At 41.0% G+C, this 20,887-nt stretch overlaps 2 protein-coding genes across 10 annotated transcripts in view; one reads left to right on the forward strand and one right to left on the reverse strand.

Moving 5' to 3' along the window:
• RPL27A (ribosomal protein L27a) overlaps window positions 1–20,887 on the reverse strand; it is a 1,008,958-nt gene that overhangs the window by 525,882 nt on the left and 462,189 nt on the right. The window contains exon 1 of one of the 4 annotated variants that reach the window (XM_050756507.1): window positions 9,716–9,719. The exons of the other annotated variants lie outside the window; for them this stretch is intronic. The gene's annotated coding sequence lies outside the window, so the exon portion shown is untranslated. Of the gene's footprint in view, window positions 1–9,715; window positions 9,720–20,887 lie in introns of those variants that run through there. 4 annotated transcript variants of the gene reach the window in all.
• RIC3 (RIC3 acetylcholine receptor chaperone) overlaps window positions 6,224–20,887 on the forward strand; it is a 56,251-nt gene continuing 41,587 nt past the window's right edge. For 4 of the 6 annotated variants that reach the window (XR_007719193.1, XM_050756295.1, XM_050756296.1 and 1 more), the window contains exon 1: window positions 6,224–6,395. Coding sequence is in view for 3 of the 6 variants with exons in the window: in XM_050756295.1 (XP_050612252.1) it covers window positions 6,272–6,395 (124 nt within the window). In the remaining 3 variants the exon portion in view is untranslated. The remainder of the gene's footprint in view (window positions 6,396–20,887) is intronic. The other 2 variants (XM_050756298.1, XM_050756297.1) reach the window with 2 other exon arrangements.

Genomic DNA, 20,887 nt, shown 5'->3' on the forward strand with positions numbered 1-20,887 from the left:
AATGCCCTAGAAATAAAGTTTCCTGGCCGGGTGCGGTGGCTCATGCCTGTAATCCCAGCACTTTGAGAGGCCGAGGCAGGCAGATCATGAGGTCAGGAGATCGAGACCATACTGGCCAACATGGTGAAACCCCATCTCTACTAAAAGTACAGAAATTAGGTGGGTGTGGTGGCATGTGCCTGTAATCCCAGCTACTAGGGAGACTGAGGCAGGATAGTTGCTTGAACCAGTGAGTTGGAGGTTGCAGTGAGCTGAGATTGTGCCACTGCACTCCAGCTTGGCGACACAGCGAGACTCTGTCTTTAAAAAACAAACAAACAAACAAACAAAATATATATATATATATAGTTTCCTCAATTTCCCTTTCCCATGTTAGAATTCAAGTGCCCTGATGTTAAACAAATTTTGACTTTAGGAGTGATTTCATGAACGAAGGCTTCCAACTCATAATGATAAACATTCTGGGGCACTTTCCCACAGGCTGTCAGATAGGAAAAATACACAAGGAATAGATTTCTAAAGTTCAGCAAATGAAGGGTTTAGCTATTGTTTTTGAAGACTATTTCCTCTTTGCTGTCCAAAAGAACTGGCAGACACAGCAGAGGTAGTGTAGAGAATCCTGCTCTGGGAGTTGGGAGAACTGGGCTTCAATCCCAGTGCAGACATGAATGATCAGGGTGATCTATAGCAAATCTTTGCCCCTTTGTAGATCCCAGTTTTCCCTTTAATCTAATAAAAAAAGAATTGAGACAACTGACAACTAATCCCTAAGGACCTCTCAGTCTCCCCTCCCCTGACCACCTTTAGTCTTCCAGAATGGACCCCTGGGAGGCTACTAGTCTCAAAGGATGTTTTGGGGATGCCAAGTCCAGCCCAGAATATACTGGTTAGAAGATGCTTTTAAGCCTGCAGGGAGAGAACAGAAAATCCCTGGTTGCATTTAAGCTCCAAAGGGAACCCCTGTGCAAAGCTGGAGTGATTCCTGAATACCTCTTTGCCTATTTTCAAACCTTCACTACACTCAAGAATTCCTCCCACCCCACACTGAGTCCTTTCTCAGATAATGGCCCAAACATATCCTTTACCAAGAAAATGAAGGCAATGAGAAATGAACCCCATGACTTTCTGTCCCTGCACCACTCCTTTTATTGACATATGCACCTGAACCCACTCCATCTCCTTTCCTCTGAGCTGATCCCTACTGCCAGGGAACTCAATGTCTGGTTCCCATGTCTGCTCCACAATCTGGGCTTTGCTCCTACATTGATCTCCCTTGCTCCTCTATTTTCCATCTCCTCTTTTCTGACATTTTTCCTCTAAATGTATAAACACGCTTTTCTCTTCCCTTGGAAAAGGCACCCTCAAGTTATCACCGTAACTTTTATCCCTTCTTTTCATGCCATCTCCATATACAGTGGGCTGTACTTGCCATCTCTACTTCCTTGTCATTTCCTCCTTCTTCAGCCTATAGCCATTAGACTTTTGAGTTTTGATCTGCATTCCCTACCAATACTTTTTTTTTTTTTTTTTTTTTTTGAGACAGAGTCTTGCTCTGTCATCAAGGCTGAGTGCAGTGGCGCGCTGTCGACTCACTGCAACCTCTGCCTCCTGGGTTCAAGCCATTCTCCTGCCTCAGCCTCCTGGATAGCTGGTATTACAGGCATGCACCATCACGCCTGGCTAATTTTTGTATTTTCAGTAGAGACAGGGTTTTACCATGCTGGCCAGGCTGGTCTCAAACTCCAGACCTCAGGTGATCCACCCACCTAGGCCTCCCAAAGTGCTAGGATTACAGGCATGAGCCACCATGCCCAGCCCCCTACCAGTACTTTATTGGAAAACCTAAACTCTTAAGATCTTCAATTTTAGTGCACTCCCAGCTCTGATGTTATACCTCTAGCCACCAGAGACAGCAGCCATCCCAGGTCCCACTCCAAGCTGCCCCAGCTCCATGAGCTGCCTACCAGCTCTGTCGCCTTGAGGAGGCTCCCATGTCTTCCAGGCGCACATCCCAACTGACTGTAACAATGAATATGTTCCAAGCCAAATACTCTGGACTATAACTTGCTGCTTTCACCTTTCTCTTGGCCACTTCCAGAACTAATGAGATCATGATCTCTGCCCATTTACTTTGGCTACCATCTAAAGTCCAAGTCCCCAAGGTCATTAGTTTGCACATGGCCCCTCATCTCCATTCTGCTCACTTCATATTTTACTCTGACTCCATTTCTGACTTCCAAACCTTCCACTTACCGTGCCATATAGAGTCAAGATTTATCATCACAAAAACTCCTATATCCTTGACTTCTTTGAAGTTTATCTTAACCTCCTCCTCCTCCTTTTTCTCCTCCTCCTCCTCCTCCTTCTCCTTCGAGATGGACTCTCACTCTGTTGCCAGGCTGGAGTGCGGTGGTGCGATCTCAGCTCACGGCGACCTCTGCCTCCCAGGTTCAAGCAATTCTCCTGCCTCAGCCTCCCAAGTAGCTGGGATGACAGGCATGCATCATCACACCCAGCTAATTTTTGTATTTTTAGTAGAGACAGGTTTCATCATGTTGGCCAGGGTGGTCTTGATTTCTTGACCTCGTGATCCGCCCCCCTCAGCCTCCCAAAGTGCCGGGATTACAGATGTGAGCCACTGCACCTGGCCTGTCTTCTTCTAATGAAAACTAGGCTGTTGCCTCGGGGCTCTGTTTCCCTTGCAGATCTCCCAAAGTAAGAGCTATTTTTCTTCCTACAGCTCAAAGCCAGGGAATAGAATAGATGCCCAACTTGTTCCCCCTTGCTGCTTCCAAATTGCTTCTTCCTCTTCTTCCTTTAAAAAACACAGCTCCTGGCCAGGTGCAGTGGCTCACGCCTGTAATCCCAGCACTTTGGGAGGCCAAGGCGGGTGGATCACAAGGTCAGGAGATTGAGACCATCCTGGCTAATACGGTGAAACCCTGTCTCTCTAAAAATACCAAAAAAAAAAAAAAAAATTAGCCAGGTGTGGTGGCAGGTGCTTGTAATCCCAGCTACTTGGAAGGCTGAGGCAGGAGAACGGCGTGAACCCAGGAGGAGGAGCTTGCAGTAAGCTGAGATTGCACCACTGCACTGCAGCCTGGGTGACAGAGCAAGACTCTGTCTCAAAAAATAAATAAATAAATAAATAAATAAATAAATAAATAAATAAAAAATAATAATAAAAAAATAAACCACAGCTCCTTAGAAGAGCATGTCATCTGGCTGCTCATTACTTCTTCTGTTCCTGTCACCTTCCAACCTTGTAGTAACTCCACATTCGTTGAAGATTTTAACACTTGGATCAGAAATTTCCCACCATATTTCTGTCCTCACACATGGGAACTTCAACATAATGTTGTAACCTAGGTTTCCACTGTGGCTTCTTATAACTTCACATGAGCACTCTCACTAATGTCATCTTCTGCCAGACTTCATTCACTATAGATGGGCTGATGATTTCCATATTATTTCTAGCCCAAATGTCTCTTCTGAGCTCCAGGCCCATATATCCAACTGGATATTTCTACTTGGATATTTCATGGAACTTCAAATTCAGCTAGTCAAAATCTGAACTCATCTTTCTCACAAACATGATTCTTCTGTTCTTAAAATCATGTTACATAGAATCAATGTCTACCCAGTTACCCAAGCTAGAATTTGGGGGTGGGGAGCAGTCATTCCAGACTCCTCTGTATCTCTTAGAGACCACATCCCATTAGTCACCTCCTCCTTAATCTGCACCTATAGTCCAGGAGTCCAGTGGTTTTCTGACTAAACCTCCCCAGAGAGTAAACGTGGTAGCTAAGATGGCAAATTCTTGAGTAAGCATGCCTGTGTTCAAATCATAGCTTCCAGTTTATACTGTGTAATTACTGGCAAGTAAATTATGTTCTCTGGGGCTCCATTTTCTTACCTGTAAAATGATACCCATAATATTGCTTACCTCTTAAAGTTATTGGGAGGATTAATTATGATATGTAAGATGCCTAGAACATAATCAGTACTCTAACTTTTAGTGATGTTAATAACATCAATGATAATAATGCCTGAGTGAAGCCAGCAGGGGCACCCATCTGGCTGCATGAATCAAGGAAAGAGATTCAGAAGATATCCATTGCTTTAAAAAAATTAAACAATTTTTTTTTTTTTTTTTTTTTTTTTTTTTAGAGACAGGGTCTCACTCTGTCATCCTGGCTGGAGTGGGTGCCCCTACTGGCTTCATTCAGGCATTATTATCATCTTATATATCATAACTAATTGTGGTTCACACAATCATAGCTCACTGTAGCTTCAAACTCTTGGGCTCAAGTAATCTTCCCACCTCAGCTTCCTGAGTAGTTGGGACTACAGGTGCACATCACCATGCCTGGTTAATTTTTCACATTTTTTTGGGTAGAGATTAGGGCTCTCACTATGTTGCCCAGGCTGGCCTTGAACTCTTGGTCTCAAGCCATCCTCCAGCCTTGGCCTCCCAAAGTCCTGGGATTATAGGTGTGAGCCACCGTGCCCAGTCTCAACTGCTTTTTAGTCAGATTTCCAGCCAATTCTTCATTCAGACCCACTCCGCACCCTCGGCTTTAAAGGAACCCAGTACCTCCAATTCTTAAGAGCATGGGTTTTGAGTGGCAAATTAGTTTACTCCTTACAGGCTTTCCCTCCACAGCCATTTAACTTTTTATGCTCTTCACCTGTGCTGTCTAATGTGGGCGCCAACGACCCACACTATCGTGCTGATAAAATTTGAAATATTTTTGATATCTTGGTTTAAAATACTATTAAAATAAATTTTACTTCTTTTTATTTTTTAAATGTGGCTACTGGAAAATTTTAAATTACATATGTGGCTGGCATTATGTTTCTATTGGACAGTGTTGCATGTGTCTTACAAAATTGACATTTCTCATCTGCTGTCATGTTTTCTATCACTGTATTTAGTCTTGTAGTTTATACACTTTATTTATTTTCATTTTGGGGCACTGTCTCGGGAAAACAAAGATAAATGCATATGTTACATCTGCCATGTTTACCTGGAAGTTCTACCTAAGCTTTTCACAATGTAGCTCCTGCTTATATTTGTGCACTTCGTGTCCTGTCACTACTCTATTGCCCTGCCAAAATGAATTACCAATAGCTTTCTGAACACACCAGGAAGCTTCCAGCTTTGCCTTTATTTTTTTGGCCTCCTTTTCCTGGACTACCTTTCTAACCCCTCCCACCTGTCTGCCTAGTAAGTTACTCATTTTTCAACAACGAACTCAATTTCACCTTCTCAAAGGAGCTTTTCTTGACTTTTCCTCGTACCAGTTGAGCAGACTGCTCGGGGGTCCAGAATATTTCCTGCATTTTTTTGTTTATATCATTATCTGCCCTACAAAGGGAATCCGTTTTATTTATCAGACCTGTAGTGCCAAGTTGAGGGTCTAATACATAGTAAAAACTAAAATAATGCTAAATGAACAAATGAAGATAGTAACAAAGAACGGCGGGATTATAGAGGAAGGAGAGGCTGACTGAAAAAGTTTCGAGAGAGCAGTATTTTTAAGCTGTTCTTCAGAGAAGTTTTTGACAAGTGGAGATGGTGTCAGGAATTTTCCAGGCAGTGGGAACAGGACGAGCAAAGCTTACCTGAAGACAAGCAATATGCTAAAGAAATAGTAAATCATCCAGTTTGGAAGGAGCATTGGTAAGACCAGATCATGCAGGGCGTTGAGGTTATAGAAAGGACTTTGACTATTGTTCTGAAGATAATGGAGAGTTAAAAGGTTGTAAGCTGGAGAGACAGAGAAATAGTCTTCTGTTTTAGCATTATCACCTGTGGCTGCAGCTGGATAATGAAAGAGAGGGGTATGAGTGGAAGCTGGAAGACAGTGAATTCATGGAGATGAGGAGAAACTCGATGTTGTGGTTTACGGGTGGGTGGGGGGCAGTGGTGGTAAGTGGGGATAGAGATCCGGGCACGATGTGTAGGAGGTAGAATGCACAGGACTCAGTAACAGATGAATATGGGGAGTGAGGGAGGAGTTTTTAGTTAGTATGAATAGGAAGGCGAGGGTACCCTTTACAGCGACGGGTAACCACGCCGGAGGAGCAGGTCATCTCGACGCTGGAGACGAAGGTGCAGGCGCCTCGCACACCTTGTCCCTCGCGCGACGCCGTCCGCGCCGTCCGCGCCGCCCGCGGTTTGATAGGGAGCGGCAGCCTGCGCTGCGGTTCCGGTTCCGGTTCCGGTTCCGGTTGGCGCTTGCACCTGCGACCGCCGTGAGCAGTCATGGCGTACTCCACAGTGCAGAGAGTTGCTCTGGCTTCTGGGCTTGTCCTGGCTCTGTCGCTGCTGCTGCCCAAGGCCTTCCTGTCCCGCGGGAAGCGGCAGGAGCCGCCGCCGACACCTGAAGGTAAGAGCAGGCCAGCTCTCTCTAAGCTTCCTGGCGCCGAAGAGTACGGAGAACGCTGCTCGAGGGAGGGGTGACTCTGAGAGTCTGCAGCCTTCACCGAAACATCCACCAAACTGACAGGAGAGGGCGGACGAGACGGCGTTGAAGGGCCAGTCCCCACGGTTCCATTGTTATCAGCGGGTGGCGGCCCAGACGGTTCTGCTGCTGGAAGGGCCAGGAATGTATGCGTGCATGCCTGGGCATCCTCTAGGTGGCCTTGCATACTCCCGTTTACACGCAGCCGTTTCTCTCTTACCCCACTGATTTAACTCATCTTGTCACCATTTGTACACGTGCTTTGAGCCAAGGGTTCCCAGTTGGGTTTTCCTCTTTAGGTTTTCCGTGTACTTTCTGACGCGCCGCTTCGTACGAAATCAAGGCAAATGCAATTGGTACAGCAAACCTTAATTCGTTATGTTTTTTTCAACTTGGTGCTGGGCTCTCACTGCTTCAGGGTCTTCTTGTGCCTTTAAAAATATATCTTGAAGATTTTAATAACCATAGTTTCGGTTGCTGAGGTGTGGTTATGAACGAATTATTACGTTCCCCTTATTGAAGCAGTTTTTATCTGTTAATTGTTCGTTGTTGGCATGATGTATGTGGCGTTTAAAAATTCATCCTCTTAGCTGCACTGGGGCCTTTTACAGAATGAGTGTAAAGGCATGGTGCTGAAGGCTGGGAGAAGGAACCAGAACAATTCCCTACAGGTCATGAAGTTCTACTGGTAACTTTCTCCTGTAAATTATCCTTGTAACATCTTTGAGACATGATTTTATGGTGTCTGAACTCTTCCAGTAATGTTTAAACTGTTGATTGCTGGACAGCTCCTTTTGAACTGTAATCCACTTCTCTCTGCTTAATACACATTGGCTGTAGTTCCATTCTCTTGAGCATCATACAGGCTATAAATGCAAAGCACCAAGCTTCGGGGTGGAGGGCAGATTGAACACATAATTCTGTTTATAGAATTTGCCTGATAATCTTTGTGCTTGTAAGACTATCCACCTGGAAGAGACTTCTAAAACATATTTGCATATTTGTTCTTTTTTTTTTCTTTGTCTCACTGCAGTAATCCCAAAGATTTTTACCTACTTTGTCTAATGATATTGTCTGCCTTGAAGAAGAGTAAATTCATGATGATCCTGAACAGTGAAGATTCTTCGAAAACAGTTTTTTGGTTTTTTTTTTTTACTTGTCTTTCCATTATGGTGAATTATCTTGAACAAGTACTATTGACTGTGAGTGGGAGACACTCTTCTGAACGTTGTAGAAAATATAGAGTGGAGATTAGACATGGGGTTGTTGCCTTGAGAACAACCAACAAGTGTTGGTATTCAGTGTTCTCATCTTAGGATCTTTGTACTTTCAGTTCTCTTTATTCCTGAAGTGCTGTGCTCTTCCCTCAGTGCCCTTCTCATCATTCAAATTTCTGCTCAAATGAAACCTTAGAGAGACTTCCCCTGATGACACTAACTAAAATAACTCTTTCCTCTCATCATTCCCTATTTTATCATGTTTTATATTCTTCCTGATAGGCATCACTATATGATATAGAATATTCTTAAGTGTTTACTTGTTTTTTTGTCTCCACCTTCTAGAATGTAAGTTTGCAAGGGTAGGGACTTTATCTTGTTTATCACTATTTCTTCGGTACCTGGCATATAATGGGCAGTCAATAAATACCTTAAGATTATTAAGCTACTAATATTGTAAATTCTGTTTTTGAGAAAGAGAAGCTACTGAAGAAGTATAACCTAGGAAAAAACTTACCTGGAATGATACATTCCAGTAACTGAAACTTGCAGCAATGAATCTTAACCATTTTGGGGTTACATACCTCTTTGACAATCTTATAAAAGCTATGTATTTTCTTTCTTTCTCTCTCCTTTCTCCCTTCCTCCCTCCCTCCCTCCCTCCCTCCCTTTCCTCCCTCCCTCCCTCCCTTCCTCTCTTCCTGGCCCCCTTTCCCTTTCTTTTCCATTTCCCTGGGTCTCACCCTGTCACCCAGGCTAGAGTGCAGAGTCATGATCACAGCTCACACCAGCCTCTCCTTCCAGGGCTCAACTGATCCTCCCACCTCAGCTTCCCAAGTAACTGAGACTACAGGCACATGCCACTATGCCTGGCTAATTTAAAAATTTTTGTTTGTTTGTTTGTTTTTGTTTTTGTGTGGAGATGGGGGTCTCATTGTTTTGCCCAGGCTGGTGTCGAACTCATGGGCTCAAGTGATCCTTCTGCCTCGGCCTTCCAAAGTGGTGGGATTACAGGCGTGAGCCACTGCACTCAGCCTAAAACGGTATTTTCTCTCTAGAAAAATGTACGTACTCTATAAATGTACTCAGAATTTCAGTATCATCAGAGAATTCACAGAACCCAGAAATCCCTGCTTTGAAGAAAGGGATAACCCTGAGTATTTGAAAATTCTTAAAAATACATGTCATTATGTCTTCCATTTTTGCCCATTGATGTGCGTGAAACAAACACAGTTCCCTTTCCACATGAAAGTCTTTAAGATCGTCTTTTAACAAATATTTATGATGTACCGTATCACATACTATGCACACAGTATACAGACACTATATATTCCAAGAAAAACTGAGTGCACTCCATGCTTTGAGGAGGCTACAGTTTAGTAAAGGAAAGCAGACATGTCAACAGATAAATGCAAAACAGACATGTCAGCAGATATATGCAAGGGTGTTGGTCACAGTTACTCAAGTCTGCACAGGGAACAGTGGAGACACGTATGCAATGGTCAGTGTTATTGGGACTTAAGAAGGGTTTCATACACCAGGTGCGACAGCTCATGCCTGTAATCCCAGCACTTTGAGAGGCTGAGGCAGGAGGATTGCTTGAGCCTGGGAGTTCAAGATCAGCTTGGGCAATATAACAAGACCCCCCATCTCTACAAAAATAAGTTGTTTTTTTTTTTTTTTCCAATTAGCTGGGCATGGTGGTGTGTACCTGTAGCCTGAGGTGGGAGGATCCTTTGAGGTCTGGAGGTCAAGGCTACAGTGAGGTGTGATTTTGTAACTGCACTGCATCCTGGGCAACAGAGTGAGACCCTGCCAAAAAAGAAAAAAAAAAATACGGGTTTCATAGAACATAGAGGAGGGAAGTCTTTTTTTTTTTTTTTTTGATAACAGCTTTCTTGAGATCTAATTTACATATCATACAATTCACCCACTTAAAGTTTACAATTTATTGGGTTTCAGTATATTCAGAGTTGTGCAACCATCACCACAATCAATTTTAGAATATTTCTTCAGCCCCCAAAGAAACCCCATACTTTTTAGCTATTACTCCACAAATCCCCCACCCCACCTCCAGCCCTAGGCAACCACTGATCTACTTTATGTCTCTATAGATTTGCTTGTTCTGGACCTTTCATATAAATGGAATCATATAATATCTGATCTTTTGTGACTGATGTCTCTTAACTAGCATAATGTTTTCAAGGTTCATCCATGTTGTAGCATGTAGCAGTACTTCTTTCTATGGCTGAATAATATTTCATTGTGTGGATATACCACATTTCATTTATTCATTAATCAATTGATGGACATTGAAGTTTTGCCTTTTAGCTATTATGAATAATGTTGCTACTGATGTCTGTATACAAATTTTTGTGTGGACTTAATGTTTTCATTCCTCTTGGGTGTGTACATTTGGAAAATGTGAGCATTCCAGCGTGGCTGGAACTAAGCATGGAATTTCTAGGTCATATGGTTATTACCTGTTTAACCTTTTGAGGAACTGCCAGACCATTTTCCAAAGCAGCTGTATCATTTTACATGACCAACAGCAGTGTAAGAGGGCTTCTGGTTTCTTGTCAATACTTGTTTGTTATCCATCTTCTTGATTATAGCCATCCTAATAGGAATGAAATGGTATTTCATTGTGTGATTTTATTTGCACTTCCCTGATGACTAATGACATTGAGCATTTTTTGTGTGTTTATTCACTCTTTGTCTATTTGTATATCTTGTTTTGGAGAAACGTCTATTCAGGTCCTTTTAACCCTCTTTAAAAGTTGGATTACTTGTCTTTTTTTTTTTTTTTTTTTTTTGAGAGAGAGACAGGGTCTCACCCTGGTGCACAGGCTGGAGTACAGTGGTGCCATCATTGCTCACTGCAGCCCCAAACTCCTGGGCTCAAGTGATTTTCCCACCTCACCCTCCCAGGTAACCAGGACTACAGGTGTGTGCCACCATACCTGGCTAATTTTTAAAATATTTTGGCAGAGATGAGGCTGTCACTGTATTTCCCAGGCTGGTCTTGAACTTCTGGTCTCAAGTGATCCTCCCACCTTGGCCTCCTGAAGCACTGGGATTACAGGTGTGAGCCACCACACTTGGCCTCTGGTCTTTTTATTGTTGAGTTGTAAGAGTTCTTTGTATATTCTAGGTACAAGTCTGTTATCAGATATATGATTTGCAAATATTTTCTTCCATTCAGTGGTTGCCTTCACTTTCTTGATGGTGCGCTTTGAATAAGAAAAGTTTTACATTTTGATGAAATCCAGTTTATCTACTTTTTTCTTTTGTTTCTTCTGCTTTTGGTGTCATATCTGAGACAAACTGCCATATCCAAGGTCGTGAAGATTTATGCCTATGTTTTCAAGTTTTATAGTTTTTGCTCCTGCAGTTAAGTCTTTGATCCCTTTGAATTAATTTGTGTATATGGGTAAGGTAGGAGTACAACTTCATGTGGATATATAGTTGCCCCATCACCATTTGTTGAAAAGACTATTCTTTTCTCATTGAATTGTCCTGGCAGCCATGTCAAATCAGTTGACTCTAAATGTAAGAGTTTATTTCTGGACTCTCAATTATATTACATTAATCTATACACTTATCCTTATGCCAGTACCATGCTGTCTTAATTATTGTACTTTTCTAAGTTATGAAATCATGAAATGTGTCCTCCAACTTTGTTCTTCTTTTTCAAGATTGTTTTGCTATTTTGGGTCCTGTGACCCAGCATTTCCATATGAATTTTGGATCATCACTTTAGTTTCTGCCAAAAAAAAAAAAAAAAAATTGCCAGCTGGGATTTTGATACAGTGAACTGAAGCAGTTTGGAGAGTACTACCATCTTACCAATATTAAATCTTTCAGTCTTTGAGCACAGGATTTCTTTTTTATTTATCTAGGTCTTTAATTTATTTTAAAGGAGGTTGTAGTTTTTAGTGTGAAAGTCTTATTTTGTTAAATATATTCATAAGTATTTTATTCTTTTTGATGTTATTATAAATTTTGTTTTCAGATTGTTCCTTAGTGTATAGACAATTAGTTTTGTATATTAATACTGTGTCTTGTCACCTTGCTGAACTTGTTATCTGCATATAGTTTTACTTTTTTTTTTTTTTTAATCTGAATGCCTTTTATTTTTATTTTTACTTTTCTTTGCCTTACTGCCCTAGCTGGAACCTTTAGTTCAATGTTGAATAGAAGTGGTAAGAACAAACATCCTTTCTTGTCCTTGATCTTAAGAAGAAAGCTTTCATACTAGCATATGTAATGTTATCTGGAGGCATTTCATAGATGCCTTTTGTCAGGTTGAGGAAGTTCCCTTGTATTCATAGTTTGTTGAGTGTTTTTCGTTATGAAGGGGTATTGAATTTTATCAAATACTTTTCTCTGTGTCTGTTGAGATGATTATGTGGGTTTTGTCCTTTATTGATGTGGCATATTACATTAATTGAAATTTAGATGTTAACCCAGCTTTGCCTTCCTTGGCTAAATTGAGGAGGCAGCTCTTAAAGTGTTTTGTTTTGTTTTGTTTTTAAATAATCCAGATGAAAAAGAACGACATTCTAGGCAGAAGAAACACAGAGCAAAGAAACACAGAGGCTTAGGGCCAGGTGCAGTGACTCATGTCTATAATTCCAGCACTTGGGGAGCCCAAGGCGGGCAGATTGCTTGAGGCCAGGAGTTCGAGACCAGCCTGGCCAACACGTAGAAACCCTATCTCTACTAAAAATGTAAAAATTAGCCCGGTGTGATGGTGCACGCCTGTAATTCCAGCTACTTGGGAGGCTGAAGCAGGAGAATCACTTGAACCTGGGAGATGGAGGTTGCAGTGAGCTGAGATCCGGCCACTGCATTCCAGCCTGGGCGACAGAGCAAGACTCTGTCTCAAAAAAAGAAAAAAGAAAAGAAAAGAAACATAGAACCTTGAAGTATCCTTAGAGTTGTGAGAGAAGACACCAGAGAAGTTGCCATGGGCCAAAGTGTGAAGGTTTTTTTCTGTCATACTTAAGGAGTTTGGGTTTTATTTTAAAGGCAGATGAGGCATCACTGAGTGTGTAAGGAGAAGAGAAACATTTAACCTGGTTTTAGAAAGGACACCCTAGCAGCAGTGTAGACACTGCGTTGTGAGGATTTCTTCAGGAAGAAGATTGTTGTAGTCATCCAGTTGAGACATCATGAGCATCAGCAAGTCATTGTCATTGGGCTCATCAGTTAGGATGCTTGTGACAAGTGACAGAAAAGTCAGCTTGACTTGTCTTAAGACAGGGAATTTATTGACTTGTGTAAATGAAAAGACCCTGTGTTAGAACTGTCTTGCAGTATGGTTTATCCAGAGACTCACAGTTGTCACATTGGGGCTCCAGCTTTTATTTTCTGTGTCCTTTTCACTCTGGGTTCATTCTCAAGTTGGTTCTGTACCCTGGCTGCTCTCTCAGGGTAGTAACAATGGTTGAAAAAGTTTCGGACATTACTGCCTCACATGCAATTGCCCAGAGAAAGTGAGAGTGCCTAATTTATATATGTGTGTGTGTAGAGCTGGCCTAGAACTCCTGGCCTCAAGTCATTGTCCCACCTCAGCCTCCTAACATGCTGGGATTACAGTACTTTGCTGGGCACAGCTCCAGGCCTCTTTTCTTTTAAGTCCTCCTTCACTCTCACCTTCCAGCCCTACTCCCCAGATTCTTTCCCAGAAGTTCCAGCAAACATATCCACTCACGTTAATGGCTTGAATTAAGTTAACTTGTGGTGCTGTGGGTAGAGAGAATATACTGATGAATCCACTCTGGAGTTGAGAGGAGTTTCCAAAGGAAAATACGTATATTGGAGCAAGAGAGGTTATCAATGGATAGACTGGAAGAAAGAGAACAATTTTAAGAGATATTTTAAAATAGAATTGGAAAGTGAGGGAGAGGGAGACATCTAGATTATTCTCAGGTTTAGGTGAAGGCGTAGATGGTGATTTCCTTTACCAAAATAGGAATGGAGGAAAAGTAGATTAAAGGTGTGTGAAAGGAAAATAAAAACTTGGGACCCCAGTTCACTATGCCAAAAGGAAAAAATTAAACTGAAAGCTGAGTCATGCAAGAAACTGCCTTTCCTTTTGTTCCTAAGCAGGTAGCTACAGATAAAAAATTAAATATCTCCACAGGTAGCTACCCTATGTTCACCTTATCTTATGTAAAGTACCGATTTACTGAGCACCACATGAATACATAATTGACTATTCCCCTACCTACTCGTTTTCTCTTGCAACATATGGATTACCGTACCCTTCTTTCCCCTCCAGCATACTTTTCCCCTTGAAATATTGAAGCCCTCAAAATCATCTTTGGAGAAGGGCACAGACCTCTCTCCTGGGCGTGTCCTTAACGTTGGCAAAATAAACTTCTAAATTGATTGAGGCCTGTCCCAGATACTTTTTGGTTTACAGGTGTAAGATGATTAATTCAGGAATTGAAAAAGTGGTATTATGTCCCTTTCTTCAGTCTTCTTTCCTGTGTTAATATCCCTAGCTCCCTCTTCAATTCCTGGTATGACCTAGTTACAAGTATTTGAACATAGCCCTCTTAGAAGAGGCTCTTAGAACTGCAAATAACAGCATATCTAAGACAGTTCATGAAAGACCAATGTGTTGTTTCCCTGCACTTTTCTTTTTCTATACTTAATGCTTTCTGGGGATTGCTTTAGTTTGTAGCATTTTACTTGCTGACTTTGCTGTATAATTCTGTGCCTTTTTTTTTTTTTTCTTTTTAATAGGAGCTGCTCATCTAGGTTTTGTTCATTTTCTACTGTTCATTTGATGTTTCGGAATGAAATGTAGGACTTTGTAGTTTTCCCTGTTGCATTTTATCTGTTTAAATTTGGCCAAGAATTCTAGCTCTTGAAATTTTTTCAGAGCATTCATTGTTTTATTCAGTGTATTTGTTTACCATTTCTTAGCTGTGTGCCATTCTTGATTTTTAAAAAACTTTTTGTTAAAGACATTTTCTAACATAAGCAAAAGTTAAGAGAGTAGTAAAATGAATCCGTATCACCCTGCTTCAGCAGCCATCAATATATGGCCAGTCTTGTGTCGTGGGTATCCCCACCCTCTTTTTCCCCTACTCACTGGATTATTTTGAAGGAAATCCTAGACACTAGATCATTTTTCATCCTTAAATGCTTCAGTATGCATCTCTAAAAATGGATTCTTATTAAAATATAGCCACAATACCATTGTCACACCTAAAAAATCAATACTTCCTTAATGTCATTAAACATCTAGTTGATGTTCAAATTTTTCCTACCATGTTATAATTTTTCTTTTTTTCTTTCTTCTTTTTTTTTTTTTTTTTTTTTTTTTTACAATTTTACCTTTGACTATGATCAGCATGTTTTCTCTTTTTGTTTTATGAGACGGAGTCTCGCTCTGTTGCTCAGGCTGGAGGGTGGTGGCAGAATCTGAGCTCACTGAAACCTCTGCCTCCCAAGTTCAAGCAATTCTCCTGCCTCAGACTCCTGAATAGCTGGTATTACAGGTGCCCACCACCATGCCTGGCTAATTTTTTTGTATTTTTAGTAGAGACAGGGTTTCACCATGTTGGCCAGGCTGATCTCGAACCCCTGACCTCAGATAATCCTCCTGCCTTGGCCTCCCAAAGTGCTGGAATTACAGGCATGAGCCACCATGCCCGGCCTCAGCACGTTTTCTTGGTAGGTCAAATTATTGTTTTAAATGTATTAGTCATTTAAAACTGCTTTTAGAGTCCCATCAATGTATTCACGGAAACGTTTTGTTTAGGGTCATTCAACCAGTTGGTTATTTGGTTGCACTATTCCGTCTTACTCTGTCACCCTGGTTTGTCTGCTTCTTCCTTCCCCACTTCAGTCTATTCTCAATATAGCTGCCATAGTATTATGTTGAAGCTTAAGTCAACTCACATCTCTCCCCTCCCCAAAACTCTCCAGCGACTTCCTGGCTCAGATGAAAAGATAGTCTATACATGACCCAAAAGGTCCTATATAATTATCTTCCCCATTTGCTTCTACTTTTGTATCTTTCTCACTTTGTTGTGGCCACACTGGCTGCTTCCTCACTGTTGCTTGAATATGCCAAGCATACTCCCAATTCATTGCCTTTGCATTTGCTGCTTCCGTGGTTTGAAATGCTCTTCTTTTGGATATGCTTTTTCCTTGATCTTCGTGTTTTCTCTCAACTTGCATTTCCTGATGCCTTCTCTGGCCATTCCAGCTAAAATCTTAACTTCCAACACTATCCTACCCCGTCTCCCTGCCTTATTTTTTGTCCTTAGTATTGATCATTATCTTGTTTATTGTCTCTTTTCCTGCTTAGAAAGGGGGCTCTGTGGCCGAGCGGGGTAGCTCACGCCTGTAATCCCAGCACTTTGGGAGGCCGAGGCGGGTGGATCACGAGGTCAGGAGTTCAAGACCTGCCTGGCCAACATGGTGAAACCCTGTCTCTACTAAAAATACAAAAATTTGCTGGGCTTGTTGGCAGGCGCCTGTAATCCCAGCTATTTGGGAGACTGAGGCAGAGAATTGCTTGAACCCAGGAGGTGGAGGTTGCAGTGAGCTGAGATTGTGCCACGCATTCCAGCCTGGGCAACAGAGTGAGACTCCATCTTAAAAAAAAAAAAAAATGGAGGCTCCGTGAGGCTAAGGATTTATATTTGTTTTGTTCATGGCTGTGTGTCCAGCTTTAGATGAGGCCTGCACATCAGTAGACAATAAATATTTATTGAATGAGCGAAAGAATGAGTTAATTAATTAGAGCTGGCTCCTAGGGATCATGACTTCCTCTGTTAGCATTTGTAAGCCATTACCTTATTATTATTGCATTCATTATGGTTACATAAATGATCATGCAACCATGTGATAGACTATTATGAATTCAGTAATTTATATTCGCGAAGAGTTTTAAATGACATGGGAACATTGTATGATACCAGTGAAAAGTAAAGATACATACTCACTAGAAAGACGTCAACATTTTAACAGTGGATATTTCTAGATCACATAATTATGAAAGGTTCTTTAAATTTTTCTGTACTTTCTCAATTTTCTATAGGTATGCATTTCTTTTATAATCAGAAAAAAAGTACTTCCTTTTCCCTTCCACATCCATTCAAAAAAATGTAAGAATCCTTTTTAGAATCTAGCCCAAGAGTTACAACCTGTTCACTTCTCTAGTTTGTAGAGTTTGTCATCCACTTTCTGCTTTCCACAGACTGGAACAGTAGTTCTCTATCTTCATTCTTTTAAGACTTCACTTTTTACCAACATAATTTCTTAAATTTTTCTTTAGTTCAGTGACCTTATTTGGAAGCTTTCCCAGTTCTCTTTATAGAAATTATTTAGTGAATATACTTGAATTTATCCTCCTCTGGGACTTTACTTTTGTCCTTAGAATTGTTAATTCTCCACTGAACCAGAAATTTATCCCCTTTGATATAAAAGCAAAATGGAGGTTGACAAGTTCTGTTTTCTTACCATTTTGTCCTAAGGCAAATTGCCTTTTTTCTCTAAACATCACTAAAAACACCCCTTTTGCTTTTGCTAGCCTTTTTGTAAATCTGGATTTATTTTGGGCCTTGGCCTCCTCGTGTCATTCTTCCAAGTCTTGCCACTCTTTCATGCTAGTTGCTTATGTGTCTGTCCATCTTTTCTGTCCTTTTAGAAGAGCTACCTGCACATCTTTTTTTTTTTTTTTTTTTTTTTTTTTCCTCTGCTGTTCCTACCTGCTTGAGAATTTTTGAAGTGCCCATATAGAAAGGTATTTTATGGGCTTTCCTCTCAGAGAGCATCTCATGCCGTGGCGTTATGTCTGTTTTCAAAACTTCTTAACTCTGGGCCAGGAACGGTGGCTTACACCTGTAATCCTAGCACTTTGGGAGGCTGAGGCAGACAGATTGCCTGAGATTAGGAGTTCAAGACCAGCCTGGGCAACATGGGTGAAACCCTGTCTCTACTAAAAATACAAAAATTAGCTGGGCAATGTGGTGCATGCCTGTGGTCCCAGCTACTTGAGAGGCTGAGGCAGGAGAATCACTTGAACCTGGGAGGTGGAACAGTGACCCGAGATTGTGCCACTGTCCTCCAGCCTGGGTGACAGAGACTCCATCTCAAAAAACAAACAAACAAAAAAAACCACGCAACTTCTTAACTCTGGCTTCCTAGAGTTTGTGCTACACGATTCCTACTTTGTTGTCAGAAACACTAAGATCTCATTCTCCTGAGGTTCTCCCTTGATTTCGTCAACCAGTTTCTTCCTTGTTCAGAGTAGCAGTTCTCCTGCTCTCCCTAGTGCCTGTGGAACATAAAAATGTCAGCACACTTGGTCTAGAACTTGTCAGTTGTTCCATTGTCAACTGAGTGAGAGTTTGAATAGGTTCCAGGGTAGTTGAAATACTCCAAGATGACAGTGTGCCACTCTGTGTTAGAGGTGGCTTCAAGAGAGTCCTATCTACTACTTCTACTTGGCTGGGAACCTTTGGTGTTCCCACAGTAACAATGTATCTGGGCATCTTTCCTGCTGACCCTGCCTGAATGCTTATAAATAGGGTTCCTTAGTAGCCCCCCTCCAGTGGCCCTGTTCCTGTGGAATAGCACAGACCCTTTGTCACATATACATATCCATGTATACATACATATACACATATACATATATGACATACAGATATAATTCTTTGTTATATTAAACTAGCTTCTTATGTGTTGGTATGTAAGTTCCTGAAGACAAATATATTATTTTGGTTGCTTACCATTTATTTTCCCTAATGAAGCATCAGAAATCTACTCTGAAGGAATGTTTGAAGGACAGAGATTAGGAAATCATTTTGATTTCAGAGGGCATTTTCCTGTTCATATATTATGGAAATGAACAGAAAACAATGGACAATTTGAGAGCCCATGAATGCATGTAAATTAGGCATTTTTTCAAGTTTAGAAACTTACAGATAAGTGGGTATGGAATACCTTGCTTGATCAGTCATCCTAATTGCCAGTTTCTATTCTAGAAACTATAAAATTGAAAACTGGCAGGATAATGAAGTAAAAAACTATTTTTAGCCCTACAAGTGACTGGGCAGGATGTTGAGATTCTAATAAAGGCTAACACTCGCAGTATAATTCATCTAGATCAGGTCAGCAAAGATTGTAGTATGCAAGACCCAGAGCCTGCCCTATGGGGGACCCAAACAAATACAACACTAGGCCTTTATTCAAGAAGTTCTTAGTTTGTCTTCCAGCCGGAGGCCACCAGGAACACACTTGTAGTTGAACAAGTTGAGTGTATTACACATTGCAGCAAGGGAGAATGCACACCATGGGGAATTGTGGGGCATCTCAATAAGGCACTGTTAGAAAAAGTCATTATAGGATTTGGGTTTGTGTTAAGTGATCTGGAGGATGGTTTAAGGATGTGGTACTTTACTCTGAGTTAGATGCTTTTGGGAAGTAAGGCAAATTCTATGACTGGTATCTTAACAGTTTATCTAAAGGGAGGGCCAACTAGAGAAAGACTAAAGCTGTAATTGATAAAGAAGCCCCCTCATTCACATTACCAGCACTAGGGGATATTAGGTATTTTGTGGCTTGGACAGTGTTCATGTTTTGTCTGTGTTCAGACGGATTACACAGTGGTCTTGTTTTTTTCTTGATCCATCATGATCACAGAATGGCCTTGTCTAATGTTGGTGTTCTGAAATTGCTTATGTGTAACAGGAGAACACCACAACTTATCTGTGAGTACCAGGCCAGCTCATGGCAGTATCAATGCCTAGCTGATAATAGCAGGCCAACTTTTGGATGTTAGAGGCTGCTTTTCTTATTCTCAGATATGATATACACCAAATAAAATTGGATGGAGATGATGCTTAGTGGAAAATGTTGCCTGTTTTTGTTTCCCAATTCATTTTTAAGTACAGGCTATAAGACACATTAATAAAACTCTTGAATACGGCCAAGTGTGGTAAGTGCAATTAAAGAGGCTCAAGCAGTGTGTTTCACAGGCATGGGGAGTAGCATGAGAAAATGCTTTGGGGGTGTGGGGGCAGTATCTGGCCTGGGCCTTGGAGGATTGGCCAGATTTAGATATGTGGAGTTGGAGAGGAAAGCAAGGCCACTGGAGGGTAAGCATAGGCTCAGAAGCAAGAAGATAAAAGTCAGGTTCAAAGCATGGTGAGAACCCTAGTTTCGACTAAATGAGTGGTATGTAATGGGAAGGCAGTGTGAAGAGGTACTTTTGGGTTAGATTATGGAATTCAGTTGTTTAGAAATTCAGTTTGTGGGGAGAGAAAATCAGAATTTGTTATATACCTACTATATGTGCTAGGTGCTTTGTATATATGATATTATTTAATCTGTAATTCTTGTAAACCCTGGAAAGTAGATATCATACCCATTTTACAGATGATGAAAATGAGCTCTAGAAAGATTAATTTAACCTCCACTGAAATAGTTGGAGGCACAGCCATAATCTTAACCAGTAACTGACTGAAAAGGTGGCACTCATTCTACTTCAATGTGCTACTTCCATTCTGCTGTAATACAGCCTCTTGTCATCAGTGGAAACCATTAGAAGCTTTTGATCAGAGAAATGGCAAGACCAATTAGAATTGTGCTTTAGGAAGATTATTCTGGTAACAAAACAGTGGTAATTGATGTGTATTGAGTATATGGATCGGGCCCTGTGCTAAGAAACTTAGATACATAATGATCTCTTTTAGGTAATATATAGGATGGATTGAGAGTGGAGAGGTTAATAAAAGATGAAAAAAATCTGATTAAATTAGCAGAAAATGTGAAAGCAGTAGAGAACAAAGCAGAATCAGGTAGAAGGGAAGTGTAAGAAGATAGGGCCCTTGGAGGAGACAGGTGAGGAAGAAACAGCTGTTGTCTTGGCTTCTACTTTAAGTAATACTGAATCAAATATGGCCTCTACAGCTTCATCAATGTTTAAGGAAAAGCTTGGCTATCTTAAGGAACTGGCCCCCTTAAGACCTTTTTTGAACCACTGTTTTAATTTTTTTTATTAAAATAGAAACATGTCCAGTTCTTTGTAGATTTATTTGCCCCAAGAATGAAATGCTGCAGATGAGTTAATGTTGCTTTCGGAAAACTCTTTTGTTAACAGTGCTGAAATTTTTGTTTTTGTTTTTGTTTTTAGCAATAGGTATGGTTATTAACAAAGGAAGGTAG

Source organism: Macaca thibetana, chromosome 14 (assembly GCF_024542745.1).
Source record: "Macaca thibetana thibetana isolate TM-01 chromosome 14, ASM2454274v1, whole genome shotgun sequence".
Taxonomy (NCBI): Eukaryota; Metazoa; Chordata; class Mammalia; order Primates; family Cercopithecidae; genus Macaca; species Macaca thibetana.